Raw genomic sequence first — 26,706 nt, 5'->3', positions numbered from 1 at the left:
CAGTCAAATCTGTCAATGATGTGCCTGAAGATCCAAAAGAATCCATCGCCTGATAGGAACAACAATTGGCACCCTTAGTTAGTTACAGGCATCGTGCGATTCTTGAGGGAGTTGGTACAATGGATGCGGCAAGGGCTGATAGATGGTCAGTCTCCATTTTGAACTCCTATGGTTTTCACTCTTTGTGTTGCAAAAGCAAAGCGTGGATATGCAAGTTGAAGCATCGCGAGGATGCCACCCTAAAGCACCGAAAGTAACCTTAGATCTTGGTAGGATAGGGGTAAAGGAAGATGCTTTGGCCTTCACTTGGGTGGTGGGAATTTCTCTCGCTTACTCAGCTAGTCACGGTCCTCATGCAAGCAAGTACTTCTCTGCTTCTAGTAGATCATTGAATTACTATTAATTATGTGCAGTTGGTGGAGAAATTGAACATTTCAGGCTCGAATGCACAGCATATAAAGTAAGTAATATATAGCTTAGTTTTCAAGATATATTACCTAGAGTTTTTACATTTTTATTTGAATCCCATAGCCAATGTAACATGTGAACATTTTGTTTCGACTAATTTGAGTTGCAATAAAATCTTATTTACATATCTAAAAAATATGATCTACGATACGAGATTTTAGCTGGGAAGAGTTTGCATTCCTAACATCTCATAAAAAAAGAAAAAGAAACATTGAAGATTAAAGAAGAGAGAAAGAAAAGGTATCCACCTACTGTTTTGTTTGGGTAGTTCATCACCTACTCAAAGTAACTGAACTGCAACCATAGGATGAGAGCAAACGAATCCATGAAACTGAGGATTTGAACAAACCAGTTTAAGCCCCACTTGCATCTTGGTCCACATTGTTTTTGCATTAATTTAAAACATTGTCTGTTGCTTGTGTTCTTTAATGATGAGGAACCCTTGTATTCAATTCACAACAGCGTTGGTTTTTAAATGTAACAAGAATTACTGACTATAAAAATGTGAAATATATGCAGTATATATTTTTCTGGTTAAACATAGAGAAAAGCGGGCATCAGAGAAAACCTGTCCAAAAAACAAACATTAAGAAGGACAAAAGTGTATATAACTTCTTCTCCCTGGTTCTTACTTCTGGGTTGGTTCGTATTGTCTTTTTTTTTTCATTTTCAGTGAATTTTGAAAAAAATAAGTTATCTTAATTAATCTTTTTCACAAAAAATTAGAAAGTAGAAAAGTTGTACCCTCTAGTGAATGGAGACTCTGGCTATCCAAAGTAATCCAGCCATCTAGTCAGTCATTCTAATGCAATTAGATTGTTGAAAAAAAAAAAACTAATACTAGATGACAAAAATAATAATAATTATTTTTTTTAACTGTTCATCATAATGAATACAATGACTGAGTGACTTTAATAAGGCAGTCACGTTCAATTTTTCATATATATATATATATATATATATATATATATATATATATATATATATATATATATGAGAGAGAGAGAGAGAGAGAGAGAGAGAGGAGGGGCGGTAGTGGGGCGGTGGGGTTTGAAGGGAAAGGGGAATTGGCTGGCGAGTTATTTATTTTTAGTCATCTAATAGTTACATCAGCTAACATTGACTTTTTCTATCTATATAATGATAGTTCTTGCAAGCGGTGGTGATTTAATTTGGACATTGTTTTTTTCAAATACATTTTCTATCTATGCCAGGCCGGCCAAATTGAAATATCATTGTTACTTCAATCTTGTTCCCAAGTCATAACCAACAAAAATGCCAAGAAACTTTTAATTTCTTCTACTTTTTGACAACTTTAGAACATGCGATGGATGGAAAACGATGGATTGCTTTTTTTCTTTCTTTTTCGGTCAACCATCACCAATGATCACTCACAGTGCAAAGGAAAACTTTAATTTCTTAAAATGAGTTTTCCTTATTAGTGGTTTTCGAACACGAAATTTTGATGAAAAGTAAGATAAAAAGCAACAAGTTCATGTTTGAAAGCAGGTGCAGAGATAAATGTAGGCGGTGTGGGGCATATGCCTCAATGAGTCCATTCTAAAGCTTTGTTTTTTAATGAGGAGCGGAGCCAAGGTAGGGCCCGCTATGTAAATTTTGAAAAATGATAATTTAGAAACTTCAATTTAACCCCTTTCATAAAAATTTCATGGCTCGCCCTGTTTTTAATGATTGGATTTGAGTCTAATTATATAGATCAGTCCCACAAGACCCAGGTCACTGCGCCAAGGCTAATTAAAAATTTGTTACCTATATATTTAGTGCTCTATAGACAAAAATTTCTGCTTCCACCCCTCCTCAAAATGATTTGATATTCCCACACTTCTCTTTATTTAACGTTTGAGCTCAACCAACCCTAATATTATGGAGGTAGTGGGCATTTGGGCGACATCTTCATCTAAAGTCTCTTTTTTTTTGGAAAGCTCGTTTTATGAAAACCAAGTTTTAAAAGCGTGGTATGTTTTTTGTGACACACTCAATACCCAGATTCACTTCATAAATGCATCCTCTAATTACCCTGATTTTACTAAAAGTTATGATAATATTTAGCATTCTAAACAGGTTAAAAGCAATTGGCTTATGATCAGATGAGGTTTCCCATGTTTATTTCATCTAAAGGGCATTAATCAAGTTGATGCCACATTGGCTCAACTCATAACTTTTTTTCATTTTTCTTCCACAATTTTCCATTTATGAAGCTGCTATTGTCCACATGCATGGCAGTCAGGCGTGGTTCATCAATATCGAACGATTTTAACCGTACGATTATGTGAACGAAAATGTGTTAATTACTTGTACGTCAAGGCTTTAAGGGTCTCAGCGTACCAGCTGAGCTAGTTGTTAGTAGGTGGCTGGTGCTGTATTTGGGTGGGCAGGGGCCTTAGTCACAAACCCAAGCGTGCATAAGCTTGGAGGAAGTCCCAAAGAGGTTGGTGTAATAGGTTAGCGTACTAAGGGCTAATGGGCAGTCAGCCTCTATTTTAAGTGTTTGTTATGTTACAAAAGAAGTGAATCACGGATGCAAAGTTAAAATGTAGCATGGGCAATACCCCGAGGCAACAAAAGTAGACCTTGTAAGGAAGCTGAATAAAAGTTTAGACTCTTTGTTGGGTAGTAGGTTCCCCGAAATAAGTCTTTGAAGTGAGTCTCTCAAGCCAGGTGTGGTTTCTAAAAGCCAATGATACCTCGGGGCAATGAAAGTAGACCCTGTAAGGAAGCTGAATGAGAATTTAGACTCTTTGTTGGGTGGTTGGTTCCCAGAAATAAGCCTTAGAAGCGAGTCTCTCAAGCCAGGTGTGGCTTCTTAAGGCCAGCGATACATCGAGGCAACGAAAGTAGACCACGAAAGTAGACCCTGTAAGGAAGCTGAATAAGAATTTAGACTCTTTGTTGGGTGGTAGGTTTTCCGAAATAAGCCTGTCTCTCAAACCAGGTGCGGTTTCTGAAGGCTAGCGGTTGGGCTAGTGAAGGCAACGAAAGTAGACCCTGTAAGAAAACTAAATAAGAGTTTAGATTATTTGCTGGGTGGTAGGTCTCCCAAAAATAAGCCGAGTCTATCAAGCCAGGTGTGGTTTCTGAAGGCTAAAACTAAAAAAGTTACTTGCATCCGAGGCATGCATATATACTAAAGTTCCGTCCTCAGCACAAACACTACATCAAGTATCTCTTCAATATAGCCCATAACAAGGTCATTGTTTGAATCATTTTGCTAAATTATTTGCTCTTTGATTCGGACGATGACAAGATCGGTGAATAAGAGAAAAGACACTGTAAGAATGCGCGTGATGCCAAGTATATGAAGGACATTCTTGAGTGAGGGAAAAAAATATAAATCATGCGTGGAGTATCCAAGTGACCTCCCCCACAAAACAACAATAAGTATACGTTGTTGCTGTGTCCCACTAAATACAAAGGCCCAACCATCCAAGGGGAAGCCTACTGATGTTGCAAACAAGTGGAGTGGTGAATTATAAACTGCAACTTTACTGTAGTTTGAATACGGCATGCTCTTTCAATTTTAGCACAGGAATATATGTATGTGTGTGTAGGAGCTCGGCAAACATGTCAATGCGTGCACAGCATTTTTAAAAGGCACAAAGTAGTTGAAGTGGTTATTTTAGACACTTGATCCTGGCTGGCTAGATACCTAGTGATCAACATCATCTCATTTTTGTTACAGGATACTTCTTCTTCATGGCCCCATAAACTTGTTGGTATAATCGCAAATATTTTTAATGGGTTTTAAACAGTAAGGATTTTCTGATAATACTTTTTTTTTGCAAATTTATATATATATATATATGGGTGTGTGTGTTTACGTGCGTGCCCGCACTTGTATATATGTGCCCATCCATGCACCATTCTATTGGACATGCTATGAAATTCAATTCACATTCCATGATGCCATCATGTGCGTCCGTGGTGAAGAAGGGCCTTCAAAATCAAGTTTCGTATGATCATGTCAGCACGTACGCCATCTGTTTCAATTAAAACAAAAACGCGCGCCGACGCACACAACCCATTAATGCTGAGGGGCCACGAGGATCTGGGACGTTCCTAAGTCTATCTTGGAGGGGAAGGGACCATTATAGAAGGTGGAATGAAGTGGATATATATATATATATAATTATATATCATCATCATCATTAATATATATATATATATATATATATATATATAATTAATGATGATGATGATGATGTTGATGATACATTACGCATGTGAGTACGTATGCTCTGAAGAATTTACTATGCCTTAAATTCTCCTTTGATGAGGAGGCTGTTTCCTAGGTCCTGTTTTACTGTCAACTTCAAAAAAGCAACTTTGTGTTAAATCTTGTTATTTGAAGAATTTACTTTGTAGGTTTGAAGAATTTTTCTTGGAGCCGGCAAGGGCTCTCCTTTAATTAATTGCCGATTAGGGGCTTGGGCTCAAGTCCTTTTAAACCAAATGACCCAAAATCAGTTTCATATTTTTCAAAGTGCCCGTCTTAGTATAATCTAATTGGTGTCTGCCTAATCTTCTTGTAATTAATCTCAAGTTTTGTATCTTAGTTTAATACAGTTTTCTTAAGTTCTAAACCCACAAATAAAAGCAAATTTATTTGTTGTCACCTAAATAGATTCATAGATGTGGCTCATAATAGATGAATTGCAGTTTAAAAAAAAAATTGATTCGAATTTAAACTTGGATAATTGAATAATAAAAGCGGGCAAAAAGTCGTTCCATGGCATCAACATGGTTTGGGCTTTCACATGAGAAATGTAAGGGGCCACTTCCATTTCAATGTTTCATGGGCTCCACGAATTGCTTTCCTAGATGACGAATAGGTGGTTTCAACCCCGACCAAGAAGAGTCCAATTTTCATACGAAAACGGCTTAGGGAAACCAAATGCCACACAAATGAAACGGGTCAAACACGCTCCGTAGTGCTATAGGCGTTTCATTTTTTCAAGGTTTTTTTCTTCTTTTTTTTCTTTTCTTTCAAGTGAATAATAGTATTTCATCCTAAACCCTAAAACAAAGCTAAAGCTTCCACCATCTCAATAGGTTATAAGGTCTTCTTTGAAAGCCTCGGAATATGATTTTCATTATGTTTTAACTTGTACATCAATAACTTTTTTTTTTTTTTTCAGCACTTAAAATTGATGTTTTGAAAATTAAAAACAAACACAAACCACTTGCCAATCCCATCCCATACATTGCACCAACACCTTTGAATTTTTTTTTTTTTTCTTTTCACTAAAGTGAACATTCATTGTTAAATTATTTGGTCGAATACCTTTTCTATCTAGATGCATCACCAACCTTCCTCGTGACAATATATGCAATAAAAAAGACGAACAGGCCTTGAAATGTCATTTCACGGAATATGAAAAATGACGTCCCGTTTATTTTGTCCTTTTCAAGGATGAAACAGAAATCGAGGCGTACCCAAATTCTTTTTTTGCTAAAAAGTTGCTGAGCTTGACTTATCTGGCTGGAGTACTTGTGGATCACTGTGCTTTGAACTTTGTGAGTTTTTCTTCTTTTAGTTTGTGCAGCGCAAGCGTTACAGCACCAACTCCAGGTAAACGTGGGAGGAATGCTGAGCAAATCTTGGCATCTATTGGAGTAAAATGTAGACCTAATTTTAGTGTCATCACATTTCAATCATGATCTTAGCATGACGAAAGCAGGTTTTTTTTTTCTCTTTTTCAATTTAACAATTGCTTAATTTGTTAGACTTTCAAATTTTTGCAGAAATATTTTCCTTTAAACTATGAACGGCAATGGCTGCATGACCTTCTTCTTTTGAAAAGTTTAAAATTGGAATAGTGTGGGGAAAAAAAACTCCACCCTATTCTAAGACCTTTTTTTATGGATTTTTTTTGTGTGAGCATCAAATCCACCCTTAAAACTGCTTGGCGATAATAACACTATGTTACTGCTTAATAAACTTGTCTTTGAGTGGGGTAACTTCATAAAACACTATGAATATACAATATCTTTTAGAGGCAGGTTCATAAGATAGTAACTAGGGATGTCAATACATCATATTAGAATAGGCTATTTGATCGAACCGATCCGAAAAAAATAAGATATGTAAAAAAATTTTACATCTGATTTAGAAATCGGATCAGATTTGGATTTAATAAATGGCATCTGATCAGATTCGGATTTAGATATACATAAATATCCAAATAGATTACGATATGGATTCATTTGTAGGCAAATATCTTGTATCTAATCTTATTACATTTTGAAAATTGGCAAAATCTAGTTCAAAATTTGGATTCAATATGAATATAAAAATCGGATTCGGATTGTAAAATTGGATTTTGGACTCGGATTTGTTTATGAAGTTTTTTATCTATGGTTAAAGATATATCTGATTTGAATCTGATCTGTTGACATCCCTAACAGTAACAATATGTTATTGTTGTCAAACGATCCCTTAAAATTTGTAGGTATGAGTATTTCATGAATTCACTTCAAAATTAAAGTACATTCATAGAACACTTGAACAAAATGTCTACTGAATCTACCCTAATTTTGAAATACATTTATAAAACACTCACAAAACAGCCCTTTAGGATTCAAGGGTGGACAATTTTCTCAAATAAACCAAAAAAAGTATTAAAACACTAGAGTTTTCCCTTTACACAATTGTTTCCGCGAAAAAATTACATTCTACCTCCTCACATGAAAAATCATCTTTTATTCTTACCTTTATAGAGCTGGTCTCTTTCTTTTAAAACAGGTCCATTTTAGTCATTCCAAACCCCAAATATATAACCTTATCTGGTTCATAATAGCCTAATTTGCGTTTGATTCTCGACTCCAACCTAGCCAATTGATCCGAAACTTAAAATCATTGGCATGAATATCGTTTCACTCGATTTGCATCTCAATTGGAATATATATATATATATATATATATTCAGTAGGAGCAGTACTGGTTTTCCCTTCTCTGTTGCAAGATGCAGTTGTGTTGGTTTTTAACAGACAAACTGGGTTGGCCAGCTTGCTAATTAAGGTCTTCTCAACAGACAAGAAACTTGGTTATGCAACTCAATTTTTTGAAGCCTAAAACCAACAACTAGCCTGTTAGAGAAAGTTGTGGGTGCTGTTGCAAGCGCCTTAAAAGAGCAATGGGTGTGTTGGGAAATTTAAAAAAAAAATGTCCTTCATAACCTTTTTTTTTTTTCATTTTTATCTTTACAAAAAGTTTTCTTTTTCAATGTGAACTAAAAGCATTTTAGTCATTAACCATACTTACGCATGAAAATTCATGCACCGGTGTGATGCATATGACCATGTTCGCAATATAGGTAGCTCTCCTTGGCATGGATGATCTATCTTGGTTCAATTTATTTAATGAATACACATTCTTTTGCAACGTTCAATGTTCGCTAGATCATGTCCTGAGTGCAGGATTTGGTCATTGATTTTTTTTTTCTAAAGAGATATATATATTTTTTTCAACTTTTATTTATGGTAAAGTGCCTTTGGCGTAAAAACCGCAAGGTCATGTTGTTATGCCTCTAAGGTTCTAGTTTGTTCAACTCGGGTGTTGCATTTGCTAGAGTTTGCAACTCAACGCATGCAAAGTCCACCAAGTGCATGAATTTTTGTGCATAAGTATGGTTAATGACTAAAAAGTTCACAATTCACACTAAAAAAAACTTACAAAACTAAGAATAAAAAGACTACAAAAAAAAATTAACAAATTTTCAAAATATCCTTCTTCTCTTCCTTATTGGGTACCATGCGCAGTGCGCACACAACTTTCTCATGGAGTTAATGGGCTGCGAGAGAGAATTATGAGCGAAAAGGTCAGCAGCCCTAAGTCATCAATAGGCCTCACTTTATACGTGCAATGTCTCTTTAAATTACTCACCAAAAAGTAAAGTTGATTTTTTCCTTTCTCTCTTTTCCCGACACCATTAAACCGTCGGTGGGTTGGCCAGAAAGAAAAAGTATATACTGCTTAGGCCCAAAGAATGTTATGCTATTGATGTTGGTCCACTTCTCCTTCCAATATATATCTTACACATCAAAGGCTGATCTTGTTCTTTGCATTTATTTTGTTGAATGTAGGGTCGCTCTGTCTAGATTTCTTTTTTAAATGTGAAATTCCCAAGGTCTTACACCTCCAAGCTAAAAAGTTAATTAAAAAGCCCTTTATAGTTAGTGCTAGCTTTCATGTCTGTCTATATCTTTTGCACCATGCATAATTATCATTGCAGTGGGCTTGACTTGGGGGTAGAGCCAAAAAGTTTTGGTCAAGGCGCACTAGCCATATAATTATAAATTCTTAATAAGCACCTGTATGCAAATATGCAAATAAAAAAACGAGGATGATATTTCAATATGGAAATAAACATTCTTTTTGTAGGCCTGTGTGGGCAATTGCCCACACCTGCCTTTGCCCCTAGCTTGGCTTAGGTGCTAGGCATGATCATTTTGTTGGTCCTTTGAGGATTGTTTTCTTGTGTGGATGGAAGTCAATTGTGTTGAAATTCATAACATGATGAGATCAATATTGAAGTTAAAATATAGTAGAGACACACCTTAAAACACAAAAAACAGGTCTGACAGATATGAAGAAAGATTGAGCCGAGCTTCGGCTGTACAGTAGGATGAAATACACCTCTTATATACTTAAAAGGCTAAGTACTTTAAAAGATTGAAAGGACCCTATCCTTTTTAAAATTCAAAAAATTAGCAAAAAATTTAGCTAATAAAAAACCGCATCTTTTCGTGAGGTGGTGAGGCCCCGCCAATAATGAAGGATCGACCAAATCAAGCAAAATCTATTGATAAATAATTATAGAAACTAAATGAATTGTACAAACTAAAAAATAATCAATTTATTAAAATACTCTAAAATATTTAAATTTAATTTAACTACTCTTATATCAGTCCTCGAATCATATTGATTTGCACCAATTCCACTCGAAATCAGCCAATTCAAGCCGACTTTGGTAATAAGTACCGTCTTGTTGTGTGACTTAAATTAAACCAACAGCGCATGTGGAGATGGATTCAAAATGTCTGAGATCTAGAAATATTAAAGTTTTTCCGAAATTGAACTTGTTTTTACACTAACATCCAGAAAAGACTAATATGAAATGGATCTCTAAACTGTCGGCAGGGGCAGGCCTGAGTGAACAATACAGTTTCATTCCAAGTCCTACACGTTGCCCGATATTATAAGAACACCGATAATATTTTGGAAGAATGTTTTTTTTTACAGTGCCATTAAAGTTTTCTGTCCAAGGAGAATACTATAATTTAGTGGCGATGAAATTAAACCTTTATCATCTGGACATGTTATAAGCATTATATTGGCTGACATGCATTGGGCAAAACTCAACCATAAACCGTGAGAGAGTAAGAGCGAATGGTACTCCTTTTAACTCACCCAGAATTATTAAAGTTTTCCAACATGATCATTTCCTTTCATATAAAATACAGATTATTTAATGATTTGAAATTTAAGCTTTGAAATTTTGAAAACCCACAATAATAAGAGAAAATAAAACAATAAGGGTGTGTTAAAAACTAACAAACAGAGATTATTTGTAAAGTTATCTAGGAGAAATAATTAACGTCGTTATTAAATGTTCACCAAATGATAAACTTATCAGTAAATTTTTGGTTAATACAATCACGTAACCTTAATCAATTCCCACACTGGAACCTTTCCTTTTTTTTCACTGATTCAGTTAAAATCGTGTGATTCAGGTAGGGGGCGAAGCAAGAAGATTCAGGCTAACGGGCATCAATTATAAAATTTTAAGTTTACAAAAAATACCAATATTTACATCAGAAAACTTATGGTAGAATATCCATATCAAAATCAGTAAATTTTTGTGGGTCTGTATACGCAATTGCCCACACGGCCTCTGCCCCGGGATTTGGCGTGACTGATCTTTAACAACACTTGCGTGAAACCTGAGTTTCTAGATATCTGATAGGATCATTTCAACTGCTTTGAATAAATGGTCTTCAACCTTGAGGTGAAACTTGAGGGGTTTTTTTAACAGGTCCAACGGACAAGTCATGGAAAAGCTGTGTTCTGAAACGTCGTCTCTGAAAAGATATGACATTTCATAAGAATCTAAGTAAAGGATCGATGACTCACTCTCTTTTGTAGATGCGCTGGTTTAATTGTTTTGTCCCTATGTTGCACATAATATAGCAAGCGCCATCAGTCGAATGGATTGGTTTAAAAGGCGAGACAAAAACTGATAGGCAGTCAGTTTCTGTTTTGAATTTTTATAAAAGGTCATCGACACGTAATGGGAGAACGTAGCACTTCTAAGCACCAAAAGAAAGTCACGTACCTTAAAGTGAGAAGGAGTTGGATAAAAACTTTGGCTCTCTTTTAATCGGTAAGATGAAATACTTATCCTATTCATCCCAAAAAAAGTTTATTAAATGTATTTATTTCATCGTTACATATAAATTAGGGGTAATGTAATGCAGTAGAATGTTCTTTTGAGTAATAAGGTAACTTCATTATAAATTAGACCCAGTGCAGTAAAATTTTTCTTTTTGAGAAACAAGGTGACTTCATTCATTCACTCAAGCAAGGATGATGCATATGTACCATACATAAGAATTAAAATTACGTATGAAATAAAATTCTGTACTTAGAGAGAATAATTAGATTCTCTCTCAAATAATGGAGATGGAGGGACAGTGGTTGTCGCTCAGACTATTACCATTAAGGGCTTTTTGAAAACAATAAGACAGTGTTATTGTTTTATAAAAACTGGTTCGGATTCATAAAATACTTGACAAAATTTTTTTCGAATCTACTTTCATTTCTACGGTAAATTTATAAGATAGTAAGAATGTGTTATTATTGCCGGACTCAATTTTCTTTTTGGTGGCAGCTATTACTTACTGTACGAGCTGACAAAACAAAACACTGTGAAGGGAACCTTTTATATGAGCCAACAGTTACAACATCGTCTGGTTTTAAATCTCTTTTTATAGTTGTTTCTTATTTCACTTTTTTTTTTTTCATTTTGAGGTTATTTCTGTTTTATTGTTTTACTTTCATTTTAATTATTTCAGTTTACATAATCTCCAATTTATTTAATTCAGACTGCCACCAAAATCATTGAGTTCAAAATTGTGTTCCCTGACCTTTTCAATCTGTCACTTTTGAGACAGCAATATCTGAACTACAGATTAATTTATATGTTTAAATATGTTTTTATTGTCCTATGACCAGAATTTGTGTCCTCTTCATTATTAAATCATGTCCTCTCAGAGACTATTGCATGATAGTGTGGCAATATGAAGAAAATGACATGTGATGAAATAAAAACTTTTCATAAACCTTTGGAACAGCAGTAGAACTTGATCTCAATAGTTGAAGCCCCAGTAAATAAAACTCGTAGGCAGCTAATAAAACTAATATTTTTCTAAATAAGGTTTCTTTAAAAGTATGAAATAAAACAGATGTCCTTCAAATTAATTTCGTGAAGAGCACTGGGGCCATTTCATGAAATGAAAAAATAACCAGTAAAAAAATAGAGCAACTTCGTCAAAAACTGTAAAAACAGCATTAACTGTTGGTCAGTCGTGGGAAAAGAAATTCCATGTAAATCAACAAAGACAAATGAAAGCAATGGCTTTGTGTCGTTAAATTGAATGGTGACTCGGCTACTCAGCTCGCTCATGAGGATCAATCACATTCAAATGGTCCTAGTGAATGACTCATCATTCAATTTTCTTATTTATATATAGTATTATGAAAAAATGATTGTCAAAAATTAAAAAATAATCGAAGCCCCACCTCCGTTTCCCAAGTAAAATAAGAGAAAGAAAAGCTGAAAAATCCAATTTTATTTATATAAACAACAACCGCTGGCGATGAGCCTGCAACGATGAAGGGGTTGCAGTCATGGAGAGAGAGCAGTCATTTTATGATAAAATAATCTCAAAAGTCATGGAGCGAGCAGTCATTTCATGATAAAATAATCTCAAAAGTCATGGAGCGAGCAGTCATTTCATGATAAAATAATCTCAATTTCGACTGCTTCCATCAGATATACCATGTTACGGATGTCCACTCCTTTGACGGGCAGCCGCAGTGACCAGTTAAAGCCGCAACCTGTTTTCTTTCTTCTCGAGTTTCATTTTTATTTCTTTCTTTCTTCCAAAGAAGAAAGCAAAGATTCATAAGGAACTATTTATCAAAACCAAGTTGGTAGTTCCTTGGGAACAAAAAACGAAGAGGATGAAATCATGATCTTTGGATTCCAAGCGTGGGATGAGATCTAGGAGTTCTTTTCTCCCTTGGTTAACCTCTTCATTCAATCAATCTACGTGATCCCTTCTGTTAATTTATTCATATGGATTCGTGGGAAGATTAGTTTAAGCTACGTACCTTGGAAAGTGTCCTCAATAAATTAAACATACCCTTTCATTATTCGTGCGATAATCTTAATAAAACGGAGTAGTTGTTGATATAGAAGAGTGTTAAGGCTGTGTGTGTGCATGCGTGCATGCAGAGGTGGAGCCAGAGTAGTACCTACATGGGCCCTAGCCCCACCTCAAAAAAGTTTTTTTAAATAATTATATGTAAACTTTAGAATATTTCATCTGTTTTGTATAGAAATTTTGAAAAATGATATTTCGGCCCTAGTTAAAATTTACAAACTTTAATTTGCTCTCCCTTATAAAAAAATTTGGGCTCCGCCCTGGCCCACGCGCACATACCCAGATCGTGTGTGCAAGATGTGTGGTTTTAATTTTTGATTTCTTGTTGATTGAAGTGATAAGGAAGCCTTGAAGATAAAGTATTAAAAGGAGAAAAAGGTTGCTTGAGTTTATCATTTTGGAATATTTTGGCAATATGGACCTTCTCCTCTACGCCCTTTTACTTGTGAATCCATCGTTTACTTGTTAAGATGAATAAGGAAGGAGTGTATAAATATGTAAATTATACTAATCTAGCTGTTAGTGTGTCCCTGTCAGAGATTGATGGGAATTATTAAGGGTTTTATTTAATTTTCAGCTTGGATATAGGAAGAGTTCAAAGACACTAATTGACATCCTAAAGTGGGGCGGGCACATTTTAGGGAGAAAAAGTTATGTGTACACCGAACACTTTGTGCATGTAGTAAAGGAAGAAAGAATATTTTGGTAATTTAGAAATGTCCTCCATAGTTTCCTACTTTTTCAAATTTTTAATTTTGTCTTTACAAAAAGTTTTTTTTTCTTCAATGGTAATTGAGGGTATTTTAGTCAATAACCATACGTACATCAGTATGATGCATATAACCAGGTTTGCATTTTAGGGGTTATACCACTCTTCTCAAGAGACTCTCTTTAGAGTTTCGCATAGAGATATCAGAAAAATTCTTATGGGCACTAAGTTCATGTAAGTGATGGAACCAAACCAGAGCCATATTAAAATTTTTAGAATATTTAGTAAAAAATTTTTAATTTAAATTTGTTTAAAGTTGGTGCCATGGCCCCTACTGACTCTCTGGCTCTGCCTAAGGCTATTGTTCTGCAAATGCGTTAGTTGACGTGTAACACGGTGCATCTCCAAAATATTGGAGCGACCTTGGACACTGGGGTAGCGTGTGATGGCAGAAATATGTTTTTGGAAAGAAGTTTCCAGAAAATTATTTTTGAAATTGGTTTTTGAGAAATAAAATTTTACATTTTCAAAACTATGTTGTGTTTGTTAACTTGGAATTATTTTTCTGAAACAAATTTTTGCGGAAGGAGGAAGAATCGGTGAAAATGGGAAAGTAGCAGCCAAAGTGGAGGATCCACGGCGGGAAAACCACTAGCCGAGCAAGGGCTTGGGCGTACCTGGGACGAAGATGCAAGGGAATGGAAAAAAAAGAGGAGGAAGAAGGGAAGGAGGGAGGTGGAATAAAAGAAGGAGGGAGGAGGGAAGAAGAGGGAGGCAGAAGAAGGGAAGGAGGGAGGAGGAAGAAATGGAAGGAGGCTGAAGAAGGGAAGGGGGAATGCCTTTGGGTCTCTTTTTCCTTCTTCCTTCGCCCTCTTCCCTCCTTCCTCCTCCCTCTTCCTCGGCCTCCCTTCCCTCCTTCCCTTTCTTCCTCCTCCCTCCTTCTGCCTCCGCCTCCTTCCCTTTCTTTCTCCTCCCTCCTTCCCTTCTTCCGCCTCCGCCTCCTTCCCTCTTCTCACGATCGTGGTGGAAACAGATTTTCGGAAATATGTTCCCGATTTTTACATTAATGGTAAAAAAAAAAATCTGTATTTGATAAACTGTAGATACTTTGAAAATTTGAATTTTATTTCTTGAGCTACAAGAAAATTTTTGGCCATCAAACACTACCCGGGGGAAGAGGTTCTTAGCTTTCAATCGGGCGGTGGGATTCCCTTCTGCTCACTTTGAGAAAATTTGAAACGAGATAATCCTCTTTTGATACAAGGCGCTTTAGGAGGTGAATTTACATGTGACCAAGAAGGGTGGGAGTGTCCCATTGGGACCCATAGATTCTCCCTGTCTCCCCTTGGTTAGAGAGGGTTTCCCACTAAAACATTTAAACTGCTCAGTCAAACCAAAAACTAAGCTTGTGGGATGCTTCCACTATATTTGGATGGATGAAAGGGGAAAAAAAATTAAACAATCAAAAACAAAAAAAAATGATTAATGAAGGAAAAAGAAAGGAAAGGAAAGGAAAGGAAATGAATTATTCTAAAAGCATGTTTGAATAGAAAAAAATAAAAAAATGATTTAAATTAATTTACAGTAATGCCCCTAACACCCTCAATTCGATTATAAATATATTTTTATTTTAAGTAAAAAACGTTTTAAATACACTAAAACTTAATAAAGATCAAAATACAACTAACTAAAAAATGATATGCGAAAATAGTAATTGACAAATGAAAGAGAGAGAGAAAAAAAGGCAAAATTGTCACTTTGAAAAAAGTTTTTCGTTTCCATCCAAAACAATCAATTTGTAGAGGGAAAGAGAATAAAAGGGGAGACATCTTTCCTTTCCATTTCCTCTTATCCAAACACAAACAAAATTGTCTTCATTTTTATTTTCTTTTCTTTTCAGCCTCTTTTAACATCATAAGTAAAACAAATCTCTCCTCTTTTATTGAGAAATTAACACGTTTGAGGTCGGTTTGCTTCCGGTTCACGTTTAAGAAACATAATGTTGTTTATAGATGGTGTTTTTATATCTAACAATCAAACGCTGTACGTAATACATACAATGCTTTGCAGAACAAAAAAATTGATGTTCTTGAAACGAACACATAACATTCTTCTCATCAAAGGCTCTGGGTCTAGTGAGAATGTATTTGAGAAGGGGATGAGAGTTTGATGCACGAGACAAAATCTTTTAGTTGTGATGACAACATCGTGACGCTTGATCACGTGTCTTTGAATGACAGAGGTACTTTTCAACTCCCTAAATTTCCTTTCTCCCCCATTCAAACACGCCCTAGGTTGACGCAGAAATGAAACCATTTAAAAAAAGCTACAAAATAGATCCCGCGCGCCCAACTGCAACACCGAGGGCGACTCAAACGTGGGACTTAAAATATCTCATCCTTGCCAACCCCAAAAGAATTTCACAAGTTGTCAAACATTCTTCACCCTCTTAACATCCTAACAGCAGCCATGTAAGATTAAAGACATCTCTCTCTCTCTCCCTCTCTCTCATTCAAAATTTTCAACTAAGACCCCCAACTATATATACACACATATATATATATATAACAGAAAGTCGACGGAGGAGAAGCAGGATGCAACATTTTAGCAACGAAGATACAAAATTTTGAAATGTGAATGGAACAAGGGCAACCAAAGTAATACAACGAAAAGGAAAAATATATTTTGCATACACTAGGGCTCCTCATATATCTTCAGTCCTCATCATCTTTCCTTTCACTAACACCTAAAATCTTTCTTTATCTACAATTATATTTGCGGATCAGCGGCGGCTTACGGTGCTCCCCCTTCACATGACGGAGCAGGCGTTTGGATTCTCGTCGCTAAATAACTGTGGCGCATGCACGTATTCTACCGCGTACGCCGGACCGTAGTGGGAATACTGGTACTCCATCTTGTTTACCTCCACCTTGGCCGCTTCCTCCTTCTTGGCATCCGGCGCCGCCGCTGCATCCTCCACCGGTTTCTTCTTCTCCCCGCCGTCGCCGTCCTTCTTCTTCTCGCCGCCATCCCCGTCCTTTTTCTTGTCGCCCCCACCGTCTTTCTTGCCATTCCCTCCATCTTTCTTCTCGCCGCCACCATCTTTCTTCTTGTCACCACCATCCTTCTTGTCTCCACCACCTTCTTTGGGCTTCTCGCCGCCCCCTTTCTTTTCGCCTCCACCGCCCGCTTCTTCCTTCTGAGACACGATCTCCACACCCCTTCTTAGTTTCAGCTTGAGGTACTCCGGCAAGGCCTTGACGTCCATGGTGCCCTTCACGGTGACCAGATCCTTTGCGTCTTCAACAGCCACGCTCTGCACACCTGCAATTCCCGACCCCATGAGTGTGAGATTCGAGGATTCGGACGCAGGCATCACCGAAATTCAGCATATTGCATTTTAACAAGTGGGGATCTTTTAGGAGAGTATCTTTTGGACAGAGGAAATTCGTGGAACGTAAAATTAAGAGAATCAATCAGACTTTCTTCCATATGAAGACCTGATTTCCGTTTCAAAACCATCAATTGCCACTAGAAGAAGAAAAACGATCTCTAGACAGAACATGTGATCCATCTACTTGGCCTGCGTTTGGGCACTGATATTTGGCCTGTTTGGGGATCATGGATTTGGAAATCCGGGGGCATTCAAATATTCAATTCTTTCAAGACTTCAACGGCCAACTAATAATTAAGAAGGAGACGAGACTTATCAAATCCATTTTTACTGCAAGCGAACAACAAAGAAACATTTACGTGCCTTTTCCTAAGTACCATACCAACGTCACTCTCACAAATTAAACCACAATAAATAGTAGTTTGACCGCTAATTCCCCAAATCTACACCTAGCTACCGGCTCCCCACCAAAGCACCAACTTCGAAAAAGCCAATATTGTAAACTTTCTTTTCGTAAAATGTTCTACTGACGAGAGAGAATTATTTTTTATTTTTGTGATAGAAAAACCTCGTCCAACAAAAAAAATTATCTTCTTCGGAAATGTAATGTGGAGATAAAAGAATGAAAGCTCTAGAAATGTGAATGGAACTGCAGATATTACTACTACTTTCTGGAGATTTTCCCGCAACCAGGTTCCAGAAGGGTTCTTTCGGATCCGAGACGGCTATAAACGACAAAACTCAAGTATCAAATCCGACCCATTTGCCTTCCCAGAAAACGCGTTCCTGCTGGCTAGGACACCAACAAAGACGACTCGCGACTCGGGTCATGAGACCCACGAAAAAAAACTCTCTAAAACAGATACGAAGAACAAAGAAGACGGCATCTAGAAACGAGGAGGAAACTCGAAGGAAAACCAGCTACTCAAAATTCAGGGAGAAGCATAATGAATACATCTTTTGAAGAGTTAATTTGAATATTTTAAACCATACAGAGCCAAATGGTGTTTGAACTTCTTAACGAAGATCTTAAGAATGGTGATGAAATCAAATATTTCTAATGGTTTCTCGTTTTCCGGGTAGAGTTTTAGTTCGTGATTGGTTTTTTGCGTCAAACGTTCGGGTTTCAGGAAGCATGCTACAGTAACAACACTAAAAATTTACCAGATCTCTCACCATTTCAAGCAAAAGAGAGAGAGAGAGAGAGAAAGAGATACCCTTGATCTTGCCGATGATGCGCTTGATCTTCTGGATGCAACCGTCGCAGTGCAACCTGATCTTCAAGACCACAACCTTCACCGGCGGCGGCGCTTGCTTCTTTTAATTTTTTCCGGCAACCACCCACCAAAAAGAAAAACATCCATTATCAGATAAGGCATCATTTTCTTTGTTTCCCGCTTCATTAGATGGAATTACCAAGCTATCAAAACTAGAATTTACATGGAAGAGTGGGAGAGGAGTAAAACCACCAAATTAACTGAAGATTTCGGGAGGGTAATTCCGTCCCACACAACAAAACTCTGAGAAACCAATTCTCTTACCAACCCCAACCCTGTAAGAAACTTTTGCTAGTTTTATGACACGATGGAGATCCCTCAAGAATTTCCAAATTTGACCCGCTCTTTCTTGCAGAACGTCGTTCTCAAAGGAAAAACAAACGAAAATTTGATATAAAAGAAAAGTATTGCATCAGATTCTCGCCCTCAGAATCCACCTGAGATCTGGAAAAGTCCAGCCAGATCGCGGAAATCGACCGTCTAAAAGGCGCAAAGAAGTAGATAATGTATTTCCCACGGGAAAATCATTTTCATCGGGGGATTTTGTGAAAATTTCTACCTCATTCTTCTTCTCCTCTGGTTTCTTCTCGACCTTCTTCTCCTCCTTTTTCTCAGCTGGCTTCGGCAGTGGGTTGGGGGAGATGATGTCCACCTTCTTCTTCGTCTTGGACTCCAGCCCTTCCTTCAATTTGAGCCCATCCATCATACCCACCACCGTTATCTTGTTGCTGTTCAAATCGATCCTCACTTCGTCCACCCCTAATTCCAAAACCAGAAAATTTGTCAGCCAATTTAACTCCAAGGGTTAAAAGAAAAAGCAAAAAAAAAGGTTCCCCCACGAAAAGTGGATGAATTTGGAGGGGAAAATGGTTTCTTTTTACCATCACATTTCTTGATGAAGTGCTTCACTCTCCTGGCACAACCTTCGCAATGCAAATCCATCTTCATCACCATGGTGAACCCACCGTCGTCCTTCTTCTCTTCCTTCTTCTTCTTCTTCTTCTCATCTCCCTTCTCCTCGTTCGTCGCCTCCGCCTTCTTCTCGTCCTTCTTCTTCTCTCCCTCCTCCTTGCCCTGTTTCTGCATTCACAAAACCCACCGCACTTCTCAACGCACACTCTCTCTGAACGACAACCTCAAATGGAAGGAGAAGGGACTTCCCCCCTTTCCCCCGGGGAAACAAAAGAAGAAGAAGAAGGCCAAAGGCAGAAGCAACGAATAAGATGCAGATGAGAGAAACGAAGAGATTCAGTCGACCTACCTCGCCCATTCTTCTCTCTTAGCTTCGCTCCTCCGATCTGAAACTGATGGCCGGAATGAAGAGCAGTAAAAAGGAGAACGGAAACAATTCTTTTTTCTTTTTTTTTTCTCTTTTGGCCGAGAGAAAACAGAGAGTGGGAAACTTGAAACGCTCCGGGAGGCACCGTCATAAATAGAGAGGAGGGGGAAGCTCCTCCGCCTCTCCACTGTTTGAATGCGACGCATTATCTCTCTCATCCACGACCTGCTCACATCATCATCCATACATCTCACGCATTTCCTTCGTGGCGATGACGAAGACGATGGTCTTCCTGATGGCGATGGCTACCATCATGCCTCCGCATGAGATGACATGATATCATTCATTATCATCATCATCATCATCACACGGATCCATATGGAGATGCGCAGTACGAATGGGGGCCTCGCGCGGGAGCACACGCATGTGTCGCGTTCTTCGGCCTTTCCTGGAGTGGGCCCGAACGTGTCCCACACCATCGAGTAAATTTACATTTTCACCCTTTTCTTTTTCGGCCGAACCGCTGTTCCCCACAGCTCTCGATTAATAAAACCTCCAGCTCGGCTTCAGTTCTATTCGTGAACTCAAGCTTGACTCGTTAAGCAAATGAATCAGCTCAAACTCGTTGAGTTCGAGTAGCTCGACTTGTTGTTCACTCCTAGTTGCCAACGACTAGACTGTAGAATATCCATTGTTTGCAGTTAAAAATGATATTGTTCTCGAGAATTGAATTAACTACCTGTTGGATTTTCATCAACTCATTAACTTGACTGACCAGCTATGTTATGCTCCTCGAACCAACAAAACAAGTGTTTTGCATCTTGGTGGGCTTGGCTTCCTTTGACGAGTTATTAACAGCTCTAGTTTATTACAACCAGCAATTCTTGTCACAAATCGAAGTAACTACTACGTGAGCCTCACGTTTTTTTGGATCTTTAAACTCCATTTCATGTGCCAAAAGAATATAGTTATGAAGACCAAGTTGATCGATTTTGAATCTAAACAAACCGATCTCAACTTCCACTCCAATGAATTTCTCCAACTGCTCTTCAAGGAGTCTTCTTAAAATAAGAAGCGAGATAAAATATTCCGGTGTACCAATTCATGAGATTAAAGAAAAAGAAGACGAGCCGATGAAGACCTGAAGCCATGCAGTGGCGTAGAAACATGGGGTTGGTGTGGGCCACTCCACACTCTTGCCCATTAAAAATTTTCTTGGAAATTTTTAAATTACAACGTGATGATTTAGAAATTTTATTAGGTGCTTACATCAGACTTGGTTAGTTACATTAGACTTGAGTTGGTGACTCACTTATGTGCTTGCTCTCAACCAAAAAAGTCTTGTTATTTTTTATCTTTAGTGAACGTCTCAATAGTATTCGAATCCATATGAAAAAAGTCTTGTTATTTTTTATCTTTAGTGAACGTCTCAATAGTATTCGAATCCATATGAAGTTCTGAATGAATTGATTTGATAGGATTCTTAAGAAATTCTTCGATTTCTTTCGAAAACATATGATTATTCATCTGCTTTTTTCATTTGCATGAATAGCGGAGACATTGAGGAATATCGAGAACAGTATTTTGAGAATCCAAATATTTGTATGGGCGATTAGGAGGGAGAGGGTTTTAGATAAAAGAGGAGACCTATAATAGTCTTTTTCCTTATAAATGGATGGCTGCTGCATGTGCCATGAGGGGGGGTACTCTTCAAAGTTCAAAGTTGAAACACCCGCCACTCACTATTGAATGAATGCTACAGAAGGGACTCATTTTTCCTAGGCTCCTTTAATATTAGAATTTTCATTGTCATGCTACTTTTTTCTGGTAATTTGGAAAGATGATTGGTTTTGCTTCTTTTTAATTTGCGACATCAATTTTGTTGTTAAAAATCATAAAAGAAAAGACAGTAAAAAACAATCCACCTGTTAGAGAGTGGTTGTGTTCCTCATTGTGGCAGTGGTTGTGCTCAATGCCACTAAAATCAGTTTCCAAACCGAATGGAATCATTGATTCCGGGTTAATGTGGAAGCGGAATTATTAAAACAATTCATTTAAAAAAAGAAACTATATATAAAAATAATTAAAATTTTACAAAGGTGGAAACTATTAAAATTTTAGTATGCATATGAATAACTATTTAATGCTGTAATAAGAATGAAACATTAGTCGGAAAAAAAAAATCGTAAGTTACAAAAAAATAATGTGTTTGATTGATCAATGGCATGCAATATTGGGGCGCTTTGTCCGATCATTCAAACACGTGATGAGCCTAGGCTGGTGCCCATCCATGCGGACCGGATCTTATTTTCTCGAGATGAATGGTCAATTTAATCACCCTCAGATAAATTAATGGCAGCAGTCAAAGAAATAGGATTTATTTTTAAATATTTTGCAGAAAAGTACGTCCTTGGGCTGATATTTTTCTCGCTTTGAATAATTAGGGCCAACCTTGGAGTTGGGGAGGGCAGCTGCCCCTGCCCGCGCTCGTGATTGCTCTGCGAGGCCCCGAATTTAAACCCGCCCCGATGAGTGAATTATTTCCGGATGAATTTACCGATTTGCCCCCACGCGCGGGTCAGAGCGCCTGTCCCTCCCGGACGCCCCCCGCCTCGGTCCGGACGGCGGTTTTCGAGATTGGGTCCTCGATGTCGGCGCCCGGTACGCCTGGCTGAAGGCGAGACGAGACGATACGACTCGGGTTTATGGGTCTTGAAGATCGGACGGATTAAGGGTTTGACTTGAAATCCTAAACAATAATGGGCTAAAAAGTTTTTGCAGATCTGAAGCGGTGAAAAAGGGAAGCTTTGCTCTGAAAAAAATGAAGGAAAACTCTTTTATTCCCTTAAAGGGTGGTCTCCAATATCGAGATACACCTTTTTTTTGTTTTTCTTTTTTTCGTTGGTGATGGTGATGTAATTCGAGATGAACAGCAGCTTTTCAGGTTATCATTTTGTATGTAATGGGGAGTTTAATGTGTTCAACGAGAAAAGGAGATTGGGATAGAACAAAGTTAGGGGTGGAAATTTAAAAAGTTCTTCTTCTCTCTCTCTCTCTCTCTCTCTCTCTCTTTTTAAATGAAGTTGTATTTACTTTTTCTTGCTTTGTGCTGACTCTCCAGCTTTACTACTCGCTGCATCTTTTTTCCTTTTCTTTCACTTTAGATTCAAACGATTTCTTTTGAGAACTTTCCTCGACACGTCGAGGAAATTTCTTCAACCATTACAAGAGTATTAACAACAGTTTTATAAGATAACAGTGATTCATAGGGCTTTTAGCAAGGATTTATGGTAATTTCAGTAAAGGATTTTTAATTTTTAGTCCTCGAATAATACCTAACATCCCCTGGATTGTCTCTATACACATATGTATGTATGTATCTATATATGTATATGAAAGGTTGGTTACCATACTACTTCAATAAGAGACAAAAACCAAACCTAATAAAATTAATTCTTAAAACACTTTTTAAAAATCTAAACTTATAGATATGATCTTAAGAGCGATTTATTAAGAAACATACATTAAGTTAGTAATCTTTTTTTCACTTTAATAATGTTTTTTGATAATTGAAAAATGTACCCATCTTATAAAATAAAAAATTTGATAGCAAAAAGATCAACTTTTTACAAAATAACTTGAACTAAAACATAATTTATATTAAATTAGTGTTTATAAAAACGTTAGGAAGTTCACATTTTGTCTACAGTACTCTTGAACACAAATTTAAGAGACTTCCCTTACTAAACAGTATGGTAATATATATATATATATATATATATATATATATATATATATATGTGTGTGTGTGTGTGTGTAATGAGTCTAATTACCATAAATAGGTATTAAACATCGCCCGTGTTGTTTTCTATTTTGAAGAGTCAATCAACATTAAAAGCGATAGAAAGTTGTGTGGCAAGAAATATGTTCAACATGCAAATTAGGTTCTTTTCACATGGATGGTTTGAAAAGATCTAAGTTGTTTTCTATTTTGAAGAGCCACTTAACATAAATCGGTAGAAAGAGATGGCCAGAAATATTTGAACACGCAAGTTATGTTGTTTTCACATGGATTGCTTTGAAAATGTTTGAAGGAAGTCTTACAATTCAAATGTTTGGGGTATGCACCATAAGTGGGTTGTTATAACAAAATCTCAACATTGGATGCTAAGTCCTATGGCTACTTTAATAAGGTTCAAATCCGTGGCAGAGCCAGAAAAATTGGCTGGAGGGGTACTCGTTTAAAAATACTCATTTTTTGTAATGGCACTTATATGTATATAAGGATAATGTTTAAAAATGTCCATTTAAAAATAAAGAAATTTTAAGAGATTGGTGCTTGGCAGTTGCCTACACCAGTCACCATGTGGCTCCGCCATTAGTTCCAGTCCTCGCGTCGCCGTAGCTATATTCAAAGTGGATACTTGGATACACTTAGGTACCTTTAAAATTTGAACTGATCCAAACTACTTAATTTTACTTGATTTAGTTGGTTTCTAACTCAGCTTTCATTCTCTTTGGGGGATTTATTGTTTACTAACATGTAGTGCTTTCATATATATATATATATATATATATATATATATATATATATATATATATATATAGTCATATTCTTGCACCTATATTTTTTAAAATTGTCATACGGGTGCCTATGTTTTCATACTTGTACTAAAACCCATACCCATATGACTTAGCTTGGGTGTTAAATTGACAGCTACAGTTCAAACTCTATCTGCATCAATTTTTTGCACAAGTTGGAATATATAAAATACATAAGGGTGTTTTTTGGCAATAATAAATATTTTTTTTTGAATAAGCAATCAGATTCATGACACAGTAATAGTATATTACTATATTAATGTTGCCAACCCTTATGAGGGCTAGCTTTGGATTAAAAAAAAAACATTGTATTCTTAGAGCACATTATCCAAAAACCATAAGCCAAGCTGCCCACACCAGCGCCTTACGGTTTCTTTATTTTCAAGTTAATATCTTGAAATATTTAATGTGTTTTGCATGCGTGTATCCCTTCGGATATGAAAATTTGTGAAGAGTACTTCCTTGAAAAACCTTTTTTGTCTCCGCCACTGCCAAAAACCAAATGTCTTAGTTTTAAGATACAAAATATACTTATGAATTTTGTGTCTACATTCAACAATCAAATATTGACATATTAAACAACTAATTTTTGGGAATAAAAACATGTGTTATAGGAACATTCAAGAACACAATGTCATTCTTACTGAACGGACACACACCCTACTAGGTGAAGGTTTTAATGGCTTCAATATCTTCCCTCATCTCTTTAGAAGGCCTAGGTAGCCTAAAGATGTCAAAGTTTGGCACTAGAAGCCAAGCTTCTAGATTATAAGCAAGGGCGGATGGAAGGAGGGGCCGGTAGGGGCCTTGGTCCCCGTCAAATTTTAAAAACTTTAAAAATTTATATGTAAATAAAAAAAATTTAAGTTTAATATATATGTAAAATTTGAAAATTTCTATTTCGGCCCTTGTTAAAATTTTGAAACTCTAATTTGGTCTCTGCAACAAAACATTACTAGCTCTACTCCTCATTGCATGGATAGAAGACTCATCCCCATGGATAAAGAGACAAGCAAAACCAATAGGATGGAAGCTTCGAGCCGAGTTGCAGAGATTTGACGCCATTAAAGAGTACTCCACTTCACTCCGCTGTCTCCTTTGTTTTCGACACATGCATTGACAAAACCTACAAACAGTCAAAGAAAGTTTGATCTTTTCAATCTTCTTTTGTCTTGTAATTCACTTAAGGCCCGCAAAATCCGGTTGGCTAGAGGGCCCGGTCTTATCTCCTGTTTTAGATAGAATCGGAAGAAAACCCTATACTAAACCCTCTTGGGAGCAATAGTAGTAAATCCCTTTTAACATACTTGCTCAACACCATAGGTGTATCCCTTGTTTTATATCAATATGAATTAATATTTACTTTAGGGGAAAAACGTTTTTGGCGTAAAACCTTTAAGGTCATACCCATATGCCTCCAAGGTTGTGGCTTGCTTTGAGGCCTAGGAAATCGGTAATACAATATTCAACTCTAGAATTGCCTTTGCCACCGTTTTCAGCCAGCCTAGACGAGTGATGCATCAGAGAGCATGAGAAAGCAACTATGAGATTTGTGCTTCAGACCCTTTGAAAGTGAGTCAGTCGCCTTACCACCCAATTGTGCTATAGTCTTATAATGGCCCTAACTTGGGTGTCAAAAAGACCATGGTTTATAGTCAAATAATAGCAAACAAAATTTTCAAAAAAAGCCAAGACTCTTAATCAAAATCAATTTGTTAAATAAAATGTCAATTCCCGGTGATACAAGTTGCATCTTGATTAACAACTTCTTGCATTTTCTTTGACTTTCATTTTTCCTTTTGCCTTTTCAACGAATAAGAAAGAAGATGTTTCTCTTCGACGATGAGTAAATTAAGTCATTTTATGTTGCGGATAAAAGTGAAAGGTCATGAGTCCCCATTTCTTAGCATCCGTGTAAAACTTGGACACTTACGATCTCTGTCCGCTTTCGATTCAAGCCGTCAAGGTGGACAAACCGTTTGCGGTTTGGTTGGTGGCCCCTTGAAACCAAAAGGATTTGGCCGATGACGCGACTCTCAGCCCCACAAAGTTGGTTCGCTTCTCGCCCTACCCGCCAATGGACTCCGCCTATTCAACCATCCAATCTAAACCCAATGTAAGTTTTGGTCCTTTTTTTTTTAAGTACATGAATACTAATTAAATATTGTAGATTTTCTTTTCTTTAAAAAAAAAATAATGATAAGTGGACAAATTAAGTCGATCGACTATTGAATCGAATCGGTTTCGCCGTCTCGCAAGTTCAAAAATTTAGAAACGCTTGAAATTTTATGTTGTAAAAGATGCACTAGTCTTTTAGTTTTTATGGTTTATAAGAGGATTAGGTTCAGTAAACAGCTAATTTGATGCACAAATGTTAATGAGAAAAGCAGAAGGTTTACAAGGAAGAAGATTCAAGCAGAGACAAGGAAAGGAAAGGCAATACGTAAACCAGATTTCAATTGCCTTGTTATTTTGTTTCACAACCTTTAACCGATTCTTCTTTCTTGAC

The 26,706-nt window shown here is 36.9% G+C and overlaps 1 protein-coding gene across 1 annotated transcript; it reads right to left on the bottom strand.

Annotated features, from left to right (window-relative positions):
• Nucleotides 1-16,226: 16,226 nt before the first annotated feature.
• On the bottom strand, nucleotides 16,227-19,738 carry LOC116266185 (heavy metal-associated isoprenylated plant protein 3-like). Its single transcript, XM_031647298.2, has 5 exons — nucleotides 19,578-19,738; nucleotides 19,198-19,396; nucleotides 18,876-19,075; nucleotides 18,257-18,356; nucleotides 16,227-16,969 (listed from the first exon to the last, which is right to left on the bottom strand). Exons 1-5 carry the CDS (start codon nucleotides 19,584-19,586, stop codon nucleotides 16,455-16,457), a joined length of 1,023 nt encoding a protein of 340 aa, XP_031503158.1. The 5' UTR covers nucleotides 19,587-19,738; the 3' UTR covers nucleotides 16,227-16,454.
• Nucleotides 19,739-26,706: the final 6,968 nt, after the last annotated feature.

Source organism: Nymphaea colorata, chromosome 12, assembly GCF_008831285.2.
Source record: "Nymphaea colorata isolate Beijing-Zhang1983 chromosome 12, ASM883128v2, whole genome shotgun sequence".
Taxonomy (NCBI): Eukaryota; Viridiplantae; Streptophyta; class Magnoliopsida; order Nymphaeales; family Nymphaeaceae; genus Nymphaea; species Nymphaea colorata.
This window is presented reverse-complemented; position numbering and strand designations above follow the sequence as displayed.